The 21860-nt window shown below is 47.3% G+C and overlaps 2 protein-coding genes across 2 annotated transcripts in view; both read right to left on the reverse strand.

Moving 5' to 3' along the window:
- Positions 1 to 21860, reverse strand: part of LOC135553107 (calsyntenin-2-like) — a 509523-nt gene that overhangs the window by 198549 nt on the left and 289114 nt on the right. The window lies entirely within an intron of this gene.
- On the reverse strand, positions 1214 to 4872 carry LOC135551618 (splicing factor 3A subunit 2-like). Its single transcript, XM_064982808.1, has 3 exons — positions 4775 to 4872; positions 1915 to 2331; positions 1214 to 1589 (listed from the first exon to the last, which is right to left on the reverse strand). The coding sequence occupies exons 1-3, from the start codon at positions 4870 to 4872 to the stop codon at positions 1214 to 1216; spliced, it is 891 nt and encodes a 296-aa protein (XP_064838880.1).

Raw genomic sequence — 21860 nt, forward strand, 5'->3', positions numbered from 1 at the left:
ACCACCACCCAACCTCTAGCCAACAGTCCATAACAGACCACCACCCAACCTCTAGCCAACAGACCATAACAGACCCAACCTCTAGCCAACAGTCCATAATAGACCACCACCCAACCTCTAGTCAACAGTCCATAACAGACCACCACCCAACCTCTAGCCAACAGTCCATAACAGACCACCACCCAACCTCTAGCCAACAGTGCATAACAGACCACCACCCAACCTCTAGCCAACAGTCCATAATAGATAACCACCCAACCTCTAGCCAACAGTCCTTAAACCACCCAACCTCTAGCCAACAGTCCATAATAGACCACCACCCAACCTCTAGCCAACAGTCCATAATAGACCACCACCCAACCTCTAGCCAACAGTCCATAATAGACCACCACCCAACCTCTAGCCAACAGTCCATAACAGACCACCACCCAACCTCTAGCCAACAGTCCATAATAGACCACCACCCAACCTCTAGCCAACAGTCCATAACAGACCACCACCCAACCTCTAGCCAACAGTCCATAACAGACCCAACCTCTAGCCAACAGTCCATAATAGACCACCACCCAACCTCTAGCCAACAGTCCATAATATACCACCACCCAACCTCTAGCCAACAGTCCATAACAGACCACCACCCAACCTCTAGCCAACAGTCCATAATAGACCACCACCCAACCTCTAGCCAACAGTCCATAACAGACCACCACCCAACCTCTAGCCAACAGACCATAACAGACCCAACCTCTAGCCAACAGTCCATAATAGACCACCACCCAACCTCTAGTCAACAGTCCATAACAGACCACCACCCAACCTCTAGCCAACAGTCCATAACAGACCACCACCCAACCTCTAGCCAACAGTGCATAACAGACCACCACCCAACCTCTAGCCAACAGTCCATAATAGATAACCACCCAACCTCTAGCCAACAGTCCTTAAACCACCCAACCTCTAGCCAACAGTCCATAATAGACCACCACCCAACCTCTAGCCAACAGTCCATAACAGACCACCACCCAACATCTAGCCAACAGTTCATAATAGACCACCACCCAACCTCTAGCCAACAGTCCATAATAGACCACCACCCAACCTCTAGCCAACAGTCCTTAAACCACCCAACTCCCAGACAACAGCAGGAAATGTCAGTTAAACAGGCATGTTACCACTACTACCACGACCACTACTATCACCTACTGTCAGCTAATTACAGAGAGCTAACAGCAATCAAACAGCCAATCAGTATAAACACAACTGCAGATGTTTCTCCCACTGAGACCACTATTATACAGGACTCTGTGGGAAAGATGGAGGGATAGAAAGATGGATGGATGGAGGGATAGAGAGATGAATGGATGGAGGGATAGAGAGATGGATGGATGGAGGGATAGAGAGATGGATGGATGGAGGGATATAGAGATGGGTGGATGGAGAGATAGAGAGATGGATGGATGGAAGGATAGAGAGATGGATGGATGGAGGGATAGAGAGATTGATGGATGGATGGATAGAGAGATGGATGGATGGATGGGGGATAGAGAGATGGATGGATGGAGGGATAGAGAAATGGATGGATGGAGGGATAGAGAGATGGAATGAGGGATAGAGAGATGGATGGATGGAGGGATAGAGAGATGGATGGATGGAAGGATAGAGAGATGGATGGATGGAGGGAGAGAGGGATGGATGGATGGAGGGATAGAGAGATGGATGGATGGAGGGATAGAGAGATGGATGGATGGAGGGATAGAGAGATGGATGGATGGATGGAGGGATAGAGAGATGGATGGATGGAAGGATAGAGAGATGGATGGATGGAGGGAGAGAGGGATGGATGGATGGAGGGATAGAGAGATGGATGGATGGAGGGATAGAGAGATGGATGGATGGAAGGAAGGATAGAGAGATGGATGGATGGAGGGATAGAGAGATGGATGGATGGAGGGATAGAGAGATGGATGGATGGAGGGATAGAGAGATGGATGGATGGAGGGATAGAGAGATGGATGGATGGAAGGAAGGATAGAGAGATGGATGGATGAGGGATAGAGAGATGGATGGATGGAGGGATAGAGAGATGGATGGATGGAGGGATAGAGAGATGGATGGATGGAGGGATAGAGAGATGGATGGATGGAGGGATAGAGAGATGGATGGATGGAGGGATAGAGAGATGGATGGATGGAGGGATAGAGGGATGGATGGATGGAGGGATAGAGAGATGGATGGATGGAGGGATAGAGAGATGGATGGATGGAGGGATAGAGAGATGGATGGATGGAGGGATAGAGAGATGGATGGATGTTCCTGGGTAAGATAAAGTAGCTTTTTATTCCCAGTTATAAATCCTTCTTTATAGACATGGCAACAGTTGCTAAAAGTAGTCCTAATGATTGATGATATATTTTTCTAAATCAGTTTCTATGCAGATGGTAGACTCAGTTTCTATGCAGATGGTTGACTTAGTTTCTATGCAGATGGTTGACTCAGTTTCTATGCAGATGGTAGATTCAGTTTCTATGCAGATGGCAGATTCAGTTTCTATGCAGATGGTTGACTCAGTTTCTATGCAGATGGTAGATTCAGTTTCTATGCAGATGGCAGATTCAGTTTCTATGCAGATGGTTGACTCAGTTTCTATGCAGATGGTAGATTCAGTTTCTATGCAGATGGTAGACTCAGTTTCTATGCAGATGGTAGACTTTATAGATAGAAGCTAGTGTGAGTCCATGTGCTACCTGGCTACACTTTTCTTTTTCAATTAACAATGTCTTGATTGTGCCAATGTGTTTGTCTTGAACTACGATCTGTTGTTGTGAATGCAGAGAATTGCAGAAGATAATTTGTAGCAAAGGCCCATGGAGTTGGTGGAATCATCCTTTAATTCATGGCCACTTGCTCAGCAGGGCCAGGGGCTCTTTAATTAGGTCAGGTGGAAATGTCTGACAGATCTCAACTCATTAAAAGGAGGAAATGGCCACCGCCCGACCTCGCTGCTTTCTCTCCCTCAAATCCGTCTAATCCAGACATTCTGTGCGTCCATGAATCAACCACAAACTACCCAGTAAATATACCACTTTGTGGTTAAAGGAATTCCTGCCTCAGTCTCATCCATTCTTCTGTCACCTGACCAACTGTTCACCTTCACTATTGTCAGTCCTCTTACCTGTCCAGCAACCCACACAGATTCCCAAAATCTTTCTCAAATGTTTATCTTATAATGTATACGGTTTCCCTTATGAGACAGTTTACCCAAATTACAAGGTATGACCAATCCATGCTTTGCTTTCCCTGGCATTGTTGGCACCCGCTAACATTTTAGCATTTGTGGCAAAAATAAGTAATGAGACTGATATTTTTTTAAACATTTTTCATGTTCAAATCATCTATATGTGACTTTGTTGAGTTTCACAATCAATTTTAGATACTTTTGGATGTTTTGGACATGATGCTCAAAAATGTATATTATCAGTCTGATGATTTGAATGGGATTTGTGCCACAAATGCTAAAACATTAGCATGTAGAAACAGAGCCAGGAAAACTAAACCAAAGCATGAATTGCTGTCAGACTTTGTCCATAGACTGCTTACAGGGTAAGGAAAGCAATGTGCCATTTTGTAATTTGGGTGAACTATCCCTTGTGGTAGTTACCCAGTTCAGTGTGTGTTATGGTCTTTAGTCTACTCCAAGACATTAATGAATCACAAGCACTGTGTATTCTATGGATGTACGTCCAATCACCACAGAAACCCCGGCTGTCACACCCTGACCATAGTTTGCTTTGTATGTTTATATGTTTTGTTTGGTCAGGGTGTGATCTGAGTGGGCATTCTATGTTGAGTGTCTAGTTTGTCTGTTTCTGTGTTTGGCCTGATATGGTTCTCAATCAGAGGCAGGTGTTAGTCATTGTCTCTGATTGGGAACCATATTTAGGTAGCCTGTTTGGTGTTGGGTTTTGTGGGATTGTCCTTTTGTCTGTCGTGTGTTAGTTTGCACCAGTATTAGGCGTTTTCGTGTATTGGTTTTTTCATATTGATTCGTGTTTACTTCAGTTTTAATAAACATGAATGCAATAGACATGCCGCATTTTGGTCCGACTCTCTTTCACCTACAGAAAACCGTGACACCGGCCTCCCTGTATAAGGACAGGCAACGAATGAAAGAGAAGAAAAAATGGACCAAAACACAAACAGAACACAGCTAAGGCAATCACATAAAAGCACACTGTAAATCAATAGTTTCTATTTTCTACTTCCCTGTGTAGAATGGCCTGGGGGAGAAAAATCATGTGTCCACGCTCCTCTCATGCAAGGCCATTTAGAGTTCAATGCGTTCAAATATCCCTATTAGAGTTTACGACCCTTTTAATACCCCAGAGGATAGTACTTATCCTTCAGGCCTATCCTCTATAGCAGCCCGTCGTTTGGCCCTGCCTCAGGCCAAGGGGCCTTTCTTTTATATGGAGGAGCAACAAAGCACTATAGTATCATGATATCTTCTGGGTGAATGACTGGAATTAGCATCAGTCACGTACTGTAGCTTCCCCTTACAATGTAAATATCTCTACCCAAGGCTGATGACTAATTCACAAAGAAAAATCAATAAGACTATTAATTCAGTGTTACATAATTCCAATGAAGTCACGGAGTTCATTGTATCTCTCTCTGTAGAAGAGCCTCACCTAGTTATTGCCCATTGCTACTATAGTGTGTCTAGTGACTAGTGTTTCCACACCATTAAAAATAATGGTGTAAAAGGAGCTGGCACTTTGGGATGAGCAGGAACAGAATACACAGGATGCATGTGGAGCTGATGGAGTTAGAGAGGTAGGATGGTTCACACTGTAGGACTGCCTCAGGTGACATCGCTCTCAATGCAGTTTACCTTCAGGGGAAGAGAGAGAGGAGAGGAGGAAGAGAGGAGAGAGAAGAGAGGGAGAAGGGAAGAGGAGAGAGGGAGAGTGTATGAAAAGAGGAGATGAGGAGAGGGGAAAGATAGGAGAGAAGAAGAGAGGAAGAATGGGAGGATAGAGAGGAGGAGAGGGAGAGAAAATTGTGACAAAGATATGTCTATGAATAGCTGTTGTGAAGATATTTGTCTCAGGGAACTTTATGAGCCTGTAGTGATGTGCCCTAGAGAATCCTGCTGAAACAGCATTTATGATTGACTCTTCAGATCAGTCAGACAGCCAATCAGCAGCCAGATGACTGTTTTGCTATCATCTTGACAAGTGAATTCTCGAAGTAAACGTGTGTGTGTGTGTGTGTTTCTGTGTGATTGTGTGTGTGTGTGTTTCTGTGTGATTGTGTGTGTTTCTGTGTGTGTGTGTGTGTGTTTCTGTGTGATTGTGTGTGATTGTGTGTGTTGCTGTGTGTATGTGTGTGTGTGTTTCTGTGTGATTGTGTGTGTTTCTGTGTGATTGTGTGTGTGTGTGTGTGTGTGTGTGTTTCTGTGTGATTGTGTGTGTTTCTGTGTGTATGTGTGTGTGTGTTTCTGTGTGATTGTGTGTGTTTCTGTGTGTATGTGTGTGTGTGTTTCTGTGTGATTGTGTGTGTCTGTGTGTGTGTGTGTGTGTGTGTGTGTGTTTCTGTGTGATTGTGTGTGATTGTGTGTGTTTCTGTGTGTATGTGTGTGTGTGTTTCTGTGTGATTGTGTTTGTTTCTGTGTGATTGTGTGTGTGTGTGTTTCTGTGTGATTGTGTGTGATTGTGTGTGTTTCTGTGTGATTGTGTGTGTGTGTGTGTTTCTGTGTGATTGTGTGTGTTTCTGTGTGATTGTGTGTGTGTGATTGTGTGTGTTTCTGTGTGATTGTGTGTGTGTGTGTTTCTGTGTGATTGTGTGTGTTTCTGTGTGATTGTGTGTGTGTGTGTTTCTGTGTGATTGTGTGTGTTTCTGTGTGATTGTGTGTGTGTGTGTGTTTCTGTGTGATTGTGTGTGTTTCTGTGTGATTGTGTGTGTGTGTGTGTGTGTTTCTGTGTGATTGTGTGTGTTTCTGTGTGATTGTGTGTGTGTGTGTTTCTGTGTGATTGTGTGTGTTTCTGTGTGATTGTGTGTGTGTGTGTTTCTGTGTGATTGTGTGTGTTTCTGTGTTATTGTGTGTGTGTGTGTGTGTTTCTGTGTGATTGTGTGTGTTTCTGTGTGATTGTGTGTGTGTGTGTGTGTGTTTCTGTGTGATTGTGTGTGTTTCTGTGTGATTGTGTGTGTGTGTGTTTCTGTGTGATTGTGTGTGTGTGTGTTTCTGTGTGATTGTGTAGTTCCAATCTTGGAGGGTGTGTGGAGTTCAGAAGTCGTATCGGGGATCAGAAGCTTATACAGGGTGATCTTCTGGACATTGAAATGGTAAAATATGCAAGGCTTTATGAGAGTCTGTCTGAACTGAGTTCCCTGCATATACACCGTGTAATCCAAACTAAAATGCTTAGAGGCAAAATGTTCTCTCTGCTCTCATTGGAGAGAAGTTTTGTTGCAGAGGGAGAAGTCATGGAAAACGCTTCACAGGACGGCACAGAACTTTTTCCACTCAGGTCTTTTGGCACCGGTGGGCCACCATCGCTCATTGATACTGTTCAAATTGGGCCAGGGACTCGGGAGTAGAAAGATAGGGCAGGTTCTGCCAAATGTGTTTGTGTATGAGGCGGAGTGAGGGAGAGAGATGAGAGAAAATGATAGGCAGATTATTTCACAGCAACTGAGGAAAAACTGGCAATGGCTCACTGGACTCGACTTCGTGCTATGCCTACACCTGTCTCTATTTGTGTGTATGTACACTATACAGTATATACAAAAGTATGTGGACACCCCTTCAAATTAGTAGATTCGGTTATTTCAACCACACCCGTTGCTGACCAGTGTATAAAATCGAGCACAAAGCTATGCAATCTGGATAGACACTGGCAGTAGAATGGTCTTACTGAAGAGCTCAGTGATTTTCAACGTGGCACCGTCGTAGGATGCAACCTTTCCAACAAGTAATTTTGTCAAATTATTGTCCTGCTAGAGTTGCTGTATTGAAGGGCATGTAGCGTGTAAAACAAATAGACTGTCCTCGGTTGCACTACTGAGTTCTGAACTTCCTCTGGAAGCAACAGCAGCACAAGAACTGCTCACAGGGAGCTTCATAAAACGGGTTTCCATGGCCGAGCAGCTGTACACAAGCCTAAGATCACCGTGCACAATGCCAAGTGTCGGGTGGAGTGGTGTAAAGCTTGCCACCATTGAACTCTAGAGAAATGGAAACGCATTCTCTTGAGTGATGAATCATGCTTCACCATCTGGCAGTCTGACGGACGAATCTGGGTTTGGCGGCTGCCAGGAGAACGCTACCGGCCTAATGCATAGTGCCAACTGTAAAGTTTGGTGGAGGAGGAATAATGATCTGGGGCTGCTTTTCATGGTTCGGGCTAAGCCCCTTAGTTCCAGTGAAGGAAAATCTTAACGCTACAGCATTCAATGACATTCTAGACAATTCTGCGCTTCCAACTTTGTGGCAACAGTTTGGGGAGGCCCTTTCCTGTTTCAGCATGACAATGCCCCTGTGCACAAAGCGAGGTCCATAAATGGTTGTCGAGATTGGTGTGGAAGAACTTGACTAATCTGCAAAGAGCCCTGACCTCAACCCCATCGAACACCTTTGGGATGAATTGGAACACTGACTACGAGACAGGCTTAATCACCCAACATCAGTTCCGACCTCACTAATGCTCTTGTGGCTGAGTGGAAGCAAGTTCCTTCAGCAATGTTCCAACATGTAGTGGAAATCCTTCCCAGGAGAGTGGAGGCTATTATAGCAGGAAATGGGTGACCAACTCCATATTAATGCCCATGATTTTGAAATGGCAGGTGTCCACATACATTTGGTCATGTAGTGTATGTGTGTTTGTATGTGTGTATGTTTTTATGTGTGTGTGTGTGAGTGTGTGTGGGCAAGGAATAGTGGTAAATGCTAGGATCACTAGCCCTCTCGCTGTGTATACATGTCTATTCTTCTCTGTGTGTGTGTCTGTGTGTGTGTGTGTGTGTGTGTACGCGCGTGTGTGTATGCACAGTATGCGTGTGTGTGTGTGACCTTTGCCTCAGCTCTCCAGTGTGTCTTCATTAACATGTTCAACACCTGACAGGTAAAACAGACTGAAAATGTAAGGTGATGGCCTGACACCAGGTAGAGGAAAACACCCCCCCCCTTTCTACCTCTGTCCTCATCCACATCTCTTCCTCCATCTGTCCCTCTGTCCTCTACCACACCTCTCCCTCCATCTGTCCATCTCTCTACCTCTGTCCTCTACCACACCTCTCCCTCCATCTGTCCATCTCTCTACCTCTGTCCTCTACCACACCTCTCCCTCCATCTGTCCATCTCTCTACCTCTGTCCTCTACCACACCTCTCCCTCCATCTGTCCATCTCTCTACCTCTGTCCTCTACCACACCTCTCCCTCCATCTGTCCATCTCTCTACCTCTGTCCTCTACCACACCTCTCCCTCCATCTGTCCATCTCTCTACCTCTGTCCTCTACCACACCTCTCCCTCCATCTGTCCATCTCCCTACCTCTGTCCTCTACCACACCTCTCCCTCCATCTCTCTCTCTCTCTCTCTCCTTTGTCCTCTACCACACCTCTTCCTCCATCTCTCCACCTCTGTCCTCTACCATACCTCTCCCTCGATCTGTCCATCTCTCTGCCTCTGTCCTCTACCACACCTCTCCCTCCATCTGTCCATCTCTCTACCTCTGTCCTCTACCACACCGTCTCCCTCCATCTGTCCATCTCTCTACCTCTGTCCTCTACCACACCTCTTCTTCCATCTCTCCATCTCTCTACCTCTGTCCTCTACCACACCTCTCCCCCCATCTGTCCATTTCTCTACATCTGTCATCTACCACACCTCTCCCTTCATCTCTCTACCTCTGTCCTCTACCACACATCTCCATCTCTCTACCTCTGTCCTCTAAAACACCTCTCCCTCTCTCTACCTCTGTCCTCGACCACACCTCTCCCTCCATCTGTCCATCTCTCTACCTCTGTCCTCGACCACACCTCTCCCTCCATCTGTCCATCTCTCTACCTCTGTCTTCTACGACACCTCTTCCACCATCATTCCATCTCTCATCTGTCCTCTACCACACCTCTACCCCATCTGTCTTTCTCTCTTCTTCCTCTACCACACCTCCCACTCCATCTGTCCATCTCTCCTTTGTCCTCTACCACACCTCGCTCTCCATTTGTCCATCTCTCCTCTGTCCTTTACCACACCTCTTACCTCCATCTGTCTCTGTCTTTTACCAGTCCTCCACCTCTCCCCAATCTCCTGTTAATATAAATTTTTCCCTCTCCTCTCTTCCTCTCTCCTCTGCCAGACTATCCTCCTCTTCTACTGTCCTCTTCCAGACTATCCTCCTCTTCCTCTGCCAGACTATCTTCCTCTCCCTCTCTCCTCTGCCAGATAGCCTACTCTCCCTCTCTCTCCTCTGTCAGACTAACCTCATCTCCCTCTCTCTCCTCTGCCAGACTAACCTCATCTCCCTCTCTCTCCTCTGCCAGACTAACCTCATCTCCCTCTCTCCTCTGCCAGACTAACCTCATCTCCCTCTCTCTCCTCTGCCAGACTAACCTCATCTCCCTCTCTCTCCTCTGCCAGACTAACCTCATCTCCCTCTCTCTCCTCTGCCAGACTAACCTCATCTCCCTCTCTCTCCTCTGCCAGAATAACCTCCTCTCCCTCTCTCTCCTCTGTCAGACTAACCTCATCTCCCTCTCTCTCCTCTGCCAGACTAACCTCATCTCCTTCTCTCTCCTCTGCCAGATTAACCTCATCTCCCTCTCTCTCCTCTGCCAGACTAACCTCATCTCCCTCTCTCTCCTCTGCCAGAATAACCTCCTCTCCCTCTCTCTCCTCTGTCAGACTAACCTCATCTCCCTCTCTCTCCTCTGCCAGACTATCCTCCTATCCCTCTCTCCCCTGCCAGACTATCCTCCTCTCCCTCTCTCCTCTGCCAGACTATCTTCCTCTCCCTCTTCTCTCCTCTGTCAGACGAACCTCATCTCCCTCTCTCTCCTCTGCCAGACTAACCTCATCTTCCTCTCTATCCTCTGCCAGAATAACCTTCTCTCCCTCTCTCCTCTGCCAGACTATCCTCCTCTCTCCCCTGCCAGACTATCCTCCTCTCCCTCTCTCCTCTGCCAAACTAACCTCATCTCCCTCTCTCTCCTCTGCCAGAATAACCTCCTCTCCCTCTCTCTCCTCTGCCAGACTAACCTCATCTCCCTCTCTCTCCTCTGCCAGAATAACCTCCTCTCCCTCTCTCCTCTGCCAGACTATCAACGTCTTTCCTCTGCCAGACTATCCTCCTCTCTCCTCTGCCAGACTATCTACCTCTCTCCTCTGCCAGACTATCCACCTCTCCCTCTCTCCTCTGCCAGACTATCCTCCTCTCTCCTCTACCAGACTATCCTCCTCTCCCTCTCTCCTCTGCCAGATAGCCTACTCTCCCTCTCTCTCCTCTGCCAGACTAACCTCCTCTCCCTCTCTCTCCTCTGCCAGACTAATCTCATCTCCCTCTCTCTCCTCTGCCAGACTAACCACCTCTCCCTCTCTCTCCTCTGTCAGACTAACCTCATCTCCCTCTCTCTCCTCTGCCAGAATAACCTCCTCTCCCTCTCTCCTCTGCCAGACTGTCCTCCTCTCTCCTCTGCCAGAATATCTACCTCTCTCCTCTGCCAGACTAACCTCCTCTCCCTCCTCTCTCCTCTGCCAGACTAACATCCTCTCCCTCCACTCTCCTCTGCCAGACTAACCTCCTCTCCCTCCTCTCTCCTCTGCCAGACTATCTTCCTCTCCCTCCTCTCTCCTCTGTCAGACTATCCACCTCTCCCTCTCTCCTCTGCCAGACTATCCACCTCTCCCTCTCTCCTCTGCCAGACTATCTTCCTCTCCCTCTTCTCTCCTCTGCCAGACTAACCTCCTCTCCCTCCTCTCCCCTCTGCCAGACTAACATCCTCTCACTCCACTCTCCTCTGCCAGACTAACCTCCCCTCCCTCTCTCCTCTGCCAGACTATCTTCCGCTAACCTCTTCTCTCCTCTGCCAGACTATCTCCCTCTCTCCTCTGCCAGACTATCCACCTCTCCCTCTCTCCTCTGCCAGACTATCTTCCTCTCTCCTCTGCCAGACTATCTTCTTCTCTCCTCTGTCAGACTATCTTCCTCTCTCCTCTGTCAGACTATCTTCCTCTCTCCTCTGGCAGACTATCTTCCTCTCTCCTCTGCCAGACTATCTACGTCTCCCTCTCTCCTCTGCCAGACTATCCACCTCTCCCTCTCTCCTCTGCCAGACTATCCACCTCTCCCTCTCTCCTCTGCCAGACTATCCTCCTCTCCCTCTCTCCTCTGCCAGACTATCTTCCTCTTCCTCTTCACTCCTCTGCCAGACTATCTTCCTCTCTCCTCTGCCAGACTATCATCCTTTCCCTTTCTCCTCTGCCAGACTATCTTCCTCTCCCTCTTCTCTCCTCTGCCAGACAATCTACCTCTCTCCTCTGCCAGACTATCCTCCTCTCTCCCCTGCCAGACTATCCTCCTCTCCCTCTCTCCTCTGCCAGACTAACCTCCTCTCCCTCTTCTCTCCTCTGCCAGACTATCCTCCTCTCCCTCTTGGCTCCTCTCCCAGACTATCCACCTCTCCCTCTCTCCTCTGCCAGACTATCCTCCTCTCTCCTCTGCCAGACTATCTTCCTCTCCCTCTTCTCTCCTCTGTCAGACGAACCTCATCTCCCTCTCTCTCCTCTGCCAGACTAACCTCATCTCCCTCTCTCTCCTCTGCCAGACTAACCTCATCTTTCACTCTCTCCTCTGCCAGAATAACCTTCTCTCCCTCTCTCCTCTGCCAGACTATCTTCATCTCCCTCTTCTCTCCTCTGCCAGAATATATTCCTCTCTCCACTGCCAGACAAACCTCCTCTCCCTCTCTCTCCTCTGCCAGACTATCCTCCTCTCCCTCTTCTCTCTTCTGTCACACTATCATCCTCTCTCCTCTGCCAGACTAACCTCCTCTCCCTCTTCTCTCCTCTGCCAGACTATCTACCTCTCTCCTCTGCCAGACTATCCTCCTCTCTCCTCTGCCAGACTAACCTCCTCTCCCTCTCTCTCCTCTGCCAGACTAACCTCCTCTCCCTCTCTCTCCTCTGCCAGACTAAACTCCTTTCGCTCTCTCTCCCCTGCCAGAATAACCTCCTCTCCCTCTCTCCTCTGCCAGACTATCTTCCTCTCCCTCTCTCCTCTGCCAGACTATCTTCCTCTCCCTCTTCTCTCTTCTGTCAGACTATCATCCTCTCTCCTCTGCCAGACTAACCTCCTCTCCCTCTTCTCTCCTCTGCCAGACTAACCTCCTCTCCCTCTCTCCTCTGCCAGACTATCTTCCTCTCCCTCTCTCCTCTGCCAGACTATCTTCCTCTCCTTCTTCTCTCCTCTGACAGACTATTTTCCTCTCTCCCCTGCCAGACTATCCTCCTCTCCCTCTCTCCTCTGCCAGACTATCTTCCTCTCCCTCTCTCCTCTGCCAGACTATCTTCCTCTTCCTCTTCTCTCCTCTGCCAGACTATCCTCCTCTCCCTCTCTCCTCTGCCAGACTATCCTCCTCTCCCTCTCTCCTCTGCCAGACTATCTTCCTCTCCCTCTGTCCTCTGCCAGACAATCTTCCTCTTCCTCTTCTCTCCTCTGCCTACTATCTTCCCCTCTCCCCTGCCAGACTATCCTCCTCTCCCTCTCTCCTCTGCCAGACTATCCTCCTCTCCCTCTCTCCTCTGCCAGACTATCTTCCTCTCCCTCTCTCCTCTGCCAGACTATCTTCCTCTCCCTCTTCTCTCCTCTGCAAGACTATCTTCCCCTCTCCCCTGCCAGACTATCATCCTCCTCTCCCTCTCTCCTCTGCCAGACTATCCTCCTCTCCCTCTCTCCTCTGCCAGACTATCTTCCTCTTCCTCTTCTCTCCTCTGCAAGACTATCTTCCCCTCTCTCCTGCCAGACTATCCTCCTCTCCCTCTCTCCTCTGCCAGACTATCCTCCTCTCCCTCTCTCCTCTGCCTGACTCTCTTCCTCTCTCCTCTGCCAGACTATCTTCTTCTCCCTCTTCTCTCCTCTGCAAGACTATCTTCCCCTCTCCCCTGCCAGACTATCCTCCTCTCCCTCTCTCCTCTGCCAGACTATCCTCCTCTCCCTCTCTCCTCTGCCAGACTATCTTCCTCTCTCCTCTGCCAGACTATCTTCCTCTCCCTCTTCTCTCCTCTGCAAGACTATCTTCCCCTCTCCCCTGCCAGACTATCTTCCCCTCTCCTCTGCCAGACTATCCTCCTCTCCCTCTCTCCTCTGCCAGACTATCCTCCTCTCCCTCTCTCCTCTGCCAGACTATCTTCCTCTCTCCTCTGCCAGACTATCTTCCTCTCCCTCTTCTCTCCTCTGCAAGACTATCTTCCCCTCTCCCCTGCCAGACTTTCCTCCTCTCCCTCTCTCCTCTGCCAGACTATCCTCCTCTCCCTCTCTCCTCTGCCAGACTATCTTCCTCTCCCTCTTCTCCCCTCTGCCAGACTATCTTCCTCTTCCTCTTCTCTAAGACTATCTTCCCCTCTCCCCTGCCAGACTATCCTCCTCTCCCTCTCTCCTCTGCCAGACTATCCTCCTCTCCTTCTCTCCTCTGCCAGACTATCTTCCTCTCCCTCTCTCCTCTGCCAGACAATCTTCCTCTTCCTCTTCTCTCCTCTGCAAGACTATCTTCCCCTCTCCCCTGCCAGACTATCCTCCTCTCCCTCTCTCCTCTGCCAGACTATCCTCCTCTCCCTCTCACCTCTGCCAGACTATCTTCCTCTCCCTCTTCTCTCCTCTGCAAGACTATCTTCCCCTCTCCCCTGCCAGACTATCATCCTCCTCTCCCTCTCTCCTCTGTCAGACTATCCTCCTCTCCCTCTCTCCTCTGCCAGACTATCTTCCTCTCCCTCTTCTCTCCTCTGTCAGACTATCATCCTCTCTCCTCTGCCAGACTATCCTCCTCTCCCTCTATCCTCTGCCAGACTATCTTCCTCTCCCTCTCTCCTCTGCCAGACTATCTTCCTCTCCCTCTTCTCTCCTCTGCAAGACTATCTTCCCCTCTCCCCTGCCAGACTATCCTCCTCTCCCTCTCTCCTCTGCCAGACTAACCTTCTCTCCCTCTCTCCTCTGCCAGACTACCTTCCTCTCTCCTCTGCCAGACTAACTTCATCTCTCTTCTGCCAGACTATACTCCTCTCCCTCTTCTCTCCTCTGCCAGACTACCTTCCTCTCTCTTCTGCCAGACTAACTTCCTCTCTCCTCTGCCAGACTATCTTCCTCTCTCCTCTGCCAGACTAACTTCCTCTCCCTTCTGCCAGACTATCTTCCTCTCCCTCTTCTCTCCTCTGCAAGACTATCTTCCCCTCTCCCCTGCCAGACTATCCTCCTCTCCCTCTATCCTCTGCCAGACTATCCTCCTCTCCCTCTCTCCTCTGCCAGACTATCTTCCTCTCCCTCTTCTCTCCTCTGTCAGACCATCATCCTCTCTCCTCTGCCAGACTATCCTCCTCTCCCTCTCTTCTCTCCTCTGCAAGACTATCTTCCCCTCTCCCCTGCCAGACTATCTTCCCCTCTCCTCTGCCAGACTATCCTCCTCTCCCTCTCTCCTCTGCCAGACTATCCTCCTCTCCCTCTCTCCTCTGCCAGATTATCTCCCTCTCTCCCCTGCCAGACTATCCTCCTCTCCCTCTCTCCTCTGCCAGACTATCCTCCTCTCCCTCTCTCCTCTGCCAGACTATCCTCCTCTCCCTCTCTCCTCTGCCAGACTATCTTCCTCTCCCTCTCTCCTCTGCCAGACTATCTTCCCCTCTCCCTCTTCTCTCCTCTGCAAGACTATCTTCCCCTCTCCCCTGCCAGACTATCCTCCTCTCCCTCTCTCCTCTGCCAGACTACCCTCCTCTCTCTCTCTCCTCTGCCAGACTATCCTCCTCTCCCTCTCTCCTCTGCCAGACTATCCTCCTCTCCCTCTCTCCTCTGCCTGACTATCTTCCTCTCTCCTCTGCCAGACTATCTTCTTCTCCCTCTTCTCTCCTCTGCAAGACTATCTTCCCCTCTCCCCTGCCAGACTATCCTCCTCTCCCTCTCTCCTCTGCCAGACTATCCTCCTCTCCCTCTCTCCTCTGCCAGACTATCTTCTTCTCTCCTCTGCCAGACTATCTTCCTCTCCCTCTTCTCTCCTCTGCAAGACTATCTTCCCCTCTCCCCTGCCAGACTATCCTCCTCTCCCTCTCTCCTCTGCCAGACTAACCTCCTCTCCCTCTCTCCTCTGCCAGACTACCTTCCTCTCTCTTCTGCCAGACTATACTCCTCTCCCTCTTCTCTCCTCTGCCAGACTACCTTCCTCTCTCTTCTGCCAGACTAACTTCCTCTCTCCTCTGCCAGACTATCTTCCTCTCTCCTCTGCCAGACTAACTTCCTCTCTCCTCTGCCAGACTATTCTCCTCTCCCTCTCTCCTCTGCCAGACTAACCTCCTCTCCCTCTCTCCTCTGCCAGACTACCTTCCTCTCTCCTCTGCCAGACTAACTTCCTCTCTCTTCTGCCAGACTATACTCCTCTCCCTCTTCTCTCCTCTGCCAGACTACCTTCCTCTCTCCTCTGCCAGACTAACTTCCTCTCTCTTCTGCCAGACTATACTCCTCTCCCTCTTCTCTCCTCTGCCAGACTAACTTCCTCTCTCCTCTGCCAGACTATCTTCCTCTCTCCTCTGCCAGACTAACTTCCTCTCTCCTCTGCCAGACTATCTTCCTCTCTCCTCTGCCAGACTAACTTCCTCTCCCTTCTGCCAGACTAACTTCCTCTCTCCTCTGCCAGACTAACTTCCTCTGCTAGTGTATCCTTCATCTCTCCTCTGCACATTTCTTCATCTCCCCTCTGAATTAATCTTCCATCTCTTTCTCTCTCTCCCTAAAAAACTGTTCATTCCATCTTTATTCTAATCCTTTGCTCAAACAGAAGTGGGATAATTTTGGGCCAGGGGACCAAATGCCAACTTCCCGCTCTCTGCCCCCCCCCCCCCCACACACACACACAGCGATGATTAAAGGCTGATTAAAGACGGCAATACAAGGCAGGTTTTTCTATTTGAGTGTTTGTACTGGTTTATGATGACAGCTTATCATGTTAGATCTGAAGTCATATTTTCCACAGTGTTAGTTCCAATGCCACTACTCTACTGAAAACACAACATCTGATACGATCAAAACAGTGGTGGACTTGAACTACGGGGCTACCATTTTTGTCCCAACACAAATACTGTAATTCACTTATCATGGTCTTTAGTCAGGTGTGATAGCCCTTTAGGATTGGAGTTACCCACCTGTGTCTTAAGCAATCTCCAACATATGAATCAATGACATCAAAGCTCAGTTGGTAGAGTATGGTGCTTGCACCGTCAGGGTTGTGGGTTCAACTCCCAGGTCCACCCATAAGTAATAAGTAAATTGTATGCACGCATGACTGTAAAGCGCTTTGGATAAATACGTCTGCTAATTGTTATTATTATTATTATATGACGTCAATCCTGTCCTCACTAGCAAGCTGTGGCCAGAACTAGAGGACCCCTGCTAACCAATGGAAATGGGTCTGACATGAGGAACAAAGGCTTTGATTGACTCTGCTCGGCTCGAATTGTTGGGTTATTTTCTCAGTGTGAGTGTTCCAAAAGCAAGGGCTCTCAAATTGTACTCCAAACCTCCATTTTCCCCTCGTCCTAGAAATGCAGGAAATGTAATTGCTGCCTCACCATTGTGTTCCTGTCTCCATACCATGTCATTTCCTGGTCTGATCCAGTCCGATCCAGCCGGGCTAGTCTGAGTGCAGGTCATACCGAGACAGTAGCTTTACAGTTAACTCAGCAGGCTAGCTCAGGTCAAAGACAACTATTTGAACAGGTTTTTCTGTGATGATGAAAAAAACTGAGGGAAAATGCTTTCGGACAAAAAATATGAACATCTATCTCCATTTGCCAAACAAAAGGCACAATGACTGTACATATGAAACACACAAGGCAAACGTGCATAAAAACGTGCCCAGGATACGGTTGGCTGTTATTACAGCTGGCAATACCGTGGAAACGCAGGCTAATTAGCAGCTAGCTGAGGCGTGAGACTGGATATTAATGCTAATTTATTTCTACTGACGACTTGGATCTCCCCTCACAACGGCAGTAGAGGTCAACACCACCCCAACACACAGACGGATGTTGGTCTGTCTGTAGATGTCAAGAATCACATTTCGTGATGGATTTAAGATGGACACATTTGGATTGATATATGGGGTCTCTGATGTTCGGTGGGTGTTCCACTTGGACATTGTGATACCAATTAGCATATCTCGAGATGTGGTAACAACCTCAATATTGCCATTTCCGTTTACACACACACACACACACACACACACACACACACACACACACACACACACACACACACACACACACACACACACACACACACACACACACACACACACACACACACACACACACACACACACACACACACACACACACACACACACACACACACACACACACCTCAGCGTCATCCCTTTCCAAGTCACTCCCTTGCCTATTTAATCCACCCTTGCATTTTGGTTCCTCTTCCCCAGTAAAGCTCAGGGGTCTCATTCATAATTTCTGTTTAAATGTTGCATTAAATATCTGCATGTACCATTTTTTTAAAGTCTGTGTGCGCACACAAATATTGAGATTTTGAAACTTGGCGCACACCATACAATAACAGGTTAGAGCCTTAAGTAAGCATCTCACTGTAAGGTTGTACCTGTAAGGTTGTACCTGTTGTATTCAGCGCACGTGACAAATAAACTTTGATTTGATTTGACATACGCATGTTTCCCATTATAAATCAGACCTGTCATGGAACTGTGCACGTGTGAACGAGCATCAGAACTCCGCCTGAAAAACACCCATCATTCACCTTTTGTGGTTCACTTTGGAATGATTGGAAGTAGGACAAGACAGTATATCTGAAGGAAATACCAATGGTGAACTTGATAAAATGTCTTTGGAGGTGTTGGCAGAATGTCTTCCTTTGCAGTGACATTTCCTGCATCTTGCCATTTCTGAAACACATAAACAATTGCAAATTGTTGTGGACTGTAAACAGATCGTTTGAATTCGATATTGTTTTGGAATTGACTTTCTCCTGAACCTAAATATGCTGCACTGCCCTCTAAGTCTGAAACATTGTCTCTGAATGCTAGGCCCAATTAAATGAGAGATGCACATGGTCATTTGTTATATGGCTCCTTCAGAAACATGAACCCATCATGTCCACAAAGGTGCAATAGTTATCCTATACGTATGATATATTATGTTTCTAAATGAAGTACTGTCTACTCGAGAAATCAATGGAAAAGATTAACCGTCGGTTCTGGTGTTAAACTGCATATCGGATCGGATCGCATAGAGCAAAATACTTGAAATAGCTTATCTTTTTATTACTGTGAAGTGGATGAGAGATGGGACAAATGGTGCCATATCCTAACGTGTTGTAGGCCTATAAGCTATTTCACGAGTATCAAACCATCACAGTCAGAAAAGGTGAGGAATTTATTCTGCAATTATCATGGAAATTAAATAAATAATGGGAAATATATTTGTAATTATTTCAGAATGCTAAGACACAATACATCGTTTTTTTCTCATTAACAGCAAATGATTGCCTCTAGTTATGAATAAGCCAACAGACACTGAGTGAACAAAACATTAAGTAGGAAGGTATTCTTAATGTTTTGCAAAATCAGTGTTTATTCACCATTTGCACAGGGCTACCAGGCTACTTTTGTTTTCTTGCAATGCAATACTTCAACCACTAGAAACTGTGTGTACTCATGGTCTAAAGTTTGCGGGAGGATAAGCACATTCACACGTGCATGCACGATTTGTGGCATATTTTGTGTGTAGGCAATGTTTATAAATGAAGCTCCAGCCCACCTCAGTGTCCTCTGTCTCAGCTGCTCCCTGGATGTCTGTCCCTGTCCCCTCCTTCAAATGCACCCATCACCATCCCATCTCTGCCAGCTAGCTAAGTAACTTCAGCGACTTTACACCCCTACATTATCTTTACTGCATCTCCTCAATACGCCACTTTATCTACATTACAGCTACATTATAGCTCCAGTCATCTCCTCCAGAATCAACTGTGTTTAAACACGACAGCCCTGACCCTCTATATATATACAACTCAATGCAGCTGGAGACAGACAACCAGGGTGAAATGGAGCTGTTAGGGGTTCTGCTGTCTGTGTCACCAGTGTGTTATAAAATCTCAACGTATTTATAGGAATGTACTTTTAATGAGCTGTGAGCTGTTATAGATGCTTATAACAAGTGTTACAATGCACTGACAATGGGGAGGCAGATACACTACGGATGCATTATGTATGTATTATGCTATAGGGTTAATAGAAGGCATTGGTCTCTGTAGATCCATACAGCTCAGGGTTCAGCCAGAGACAACATCTGTAAAGCCAGTTCAGTGTTCTAACAGCCAGAGACAACATCTGTAAAGCCAGTTCAGTGTTCTAACAGCCAGAGACAACATCTGTAAAGCCAGTTCAGTGTTGTTCTAACAGCCAGAGACAACATCTGTAAAGTCAGTTCAGTGTTGTTCTAACAGCCAGAGACAACATCTGTAAAGCCAGTTCAGTGTTCTAACAGCCAGAGACAACATCTGTAAAGCCAGCTCAGTGTTCTAACAGCCAGAGACAACATCTGTAAAGCCAGTTCAGTGTTCTAACAGCCAGAGACAACATCTGTAAAGCCAGTTCAGTGTTCTAACAGCCAGAGACAACATCTGTAAAGCCAGCTCAGTGTTCTAACAGCCAGAGACAACATCTGTAAAGCCAGCTCAGTGTTCTAACAGCCAGAGACAACATCTGTAAAGCCAGTTCAGTTTTCTAACAGCCAGAGACAACATCTGTAAAGTCAGTTCAGTGTTGTTCTAACAGCCAGAGACAACATCTGTAAAGCCAGTTCAGTGTTCTAACAGCCAGAGACAACATCTGTAAAGCCAGTTCAGTGTTCTAACAGCCAGAGACAACATCTGTAAAGTCAGTTCAGTGTTCTAACAGCCAGAGACAACATCTGTAAAGCCAGCTCAGTGTTCTAACAGCCAGATACAACATATGTAAAGCCAGCTCAGTGTTCTAACAGCCAAAGACAACATCTGTAAAGCCAGCTCAGTGTTCTAACAGCCAAAGACAACATCTGTAAAGCCAGTTCAGTTTTCTAACAGCCAGAGACAACATCTGTAAAGCCAGCTCAGTGTTCTAACAGCCAGAGACAACATCTGTAAAGCCAGTTCAGTGTTCTAACAGCCAGAGACAACATCTGTAAAGCCAGTTCAGTGTTCTAACAGCCAGAGACAACATCTGTAAAGCCAGCTCAGTGTTCTAACAGCCAGATACAACATATGTAAAGCCAGCTCAGTGTTCTAACAGCCAGAGACAACATCTGTAAAGCCAGCTCAGTGTTCTAACAGCCAGAGACAACATCTGTAAAGCCAGCTCAGTGTTCTAACAGCCAGAGACAACATCTGTAAAGCCAGTTCAGTGTTCTAACAGCCAGAGACAACATCTGTAAAGCCAGTTCAGTGTTCTAACAGCCAGAGACAACATCTGTAAAGCCAGCTCAGTGTTCTAACAGCCAGAGACAACATCTGTAAAGCCAGTTCAGTGTTCTTACAGCCAGAGACAACATCTGTAAAGCCAGCTCAGTGTTCTAACAGCCAGAGACAACATCTGTAAAGCCAGCTCAGTGTTCTAACAGCCAGAGACAACATCTGTAAAGCCAGCTCAGTGTTCTAACAGCCAGAGACAACATCTGTAAAGCCAGTTCAGTGTTCTAACAGCCAGAGACAACATCTGTAAAGCCAGTTCAGTGTTCTAACAGCCAGAGACAACATCTGTAAAGCCAGTTCAGTGTTCTTACAGCCAGAGACAACATCTGTAAAGTCAGTTCAGTGTTCTAACAGCCAGAGACAACATCTGTAAAGCCAGTTCAGTGTTCTAACAGCCAGAGACAACATCTGTAAAGCCAGCTCAGTGTTCTAACAGCCAGATACAACATATGTAAAGCCAGCTCAGTGTTCTAACAGCCAAAGACAACATCTGTAAAGCCAGCTCAGTGTTCTAACAGCCAGAGACAACATCTGTAAAGTCAGTTCAGTGTTCTAACAGCCAGAGACAACATCTGTAAAGTCAGTTCAGTGTTGTTCTAACAGCCAGAGACAACATCTGTAAAGCCAGTTCAGTGTTCTAACAGCCAGAGACAACATCTGTAAAGCCAGTTCAGTGTTCTAACAACCAGAGACAACATCTGTAAAGCCAGTTCAGTGTTCTAACAGCCAGAGACAACATCTGTAAAGCCAGTTCAGTGTTCTAACAGCCAGAGACAACATCTGTAAAGCCAGGCTGTTGAGGTTAAGGTGTCGACAACAAATCAATACATGGAAAACATGAGCGACATCTTGTCAATGCCAATACATATCTGCCTGAGAGGGTTATGAAGGTAGCTTTGTTAAGTTGTTTACAAAACAGCTCTTAAATCTATCATCCACCAGAGCACTGCCTCAGTATACTTAGGAATATAAGATAATGATAGTGATGGAAATAATAACAGCAGCAACAACAACAGTTCTCGTAAATGTCAGTCAGTTTTGTAAATGTCATATTTTTCTTTTGAAGTTATTGTGAAGCAATGCATTGTGGATACGGTCTCTCGCCCCTTTCTCACACTTCAAAGTCCGACCTATAAAACA

The sequence above is a fragment of the Oncorhynchus masou genome, chromosome 13 (assembly GCF_036934945.1).
Source record: "Oncorhynchus masou masou isolate Uvic2021 chromosome 13, UVic_Omas_1.1, whole genome shotgun sequence".
In the NCBI taxonomy this organism is placed as follows: domain Eukaryota; kingdom Metazoa; phylum Chordata; class Actinopteri; order Salmoniformes; family Salmonidae; genus Oncorhynchus; species Oncorhynchus masou.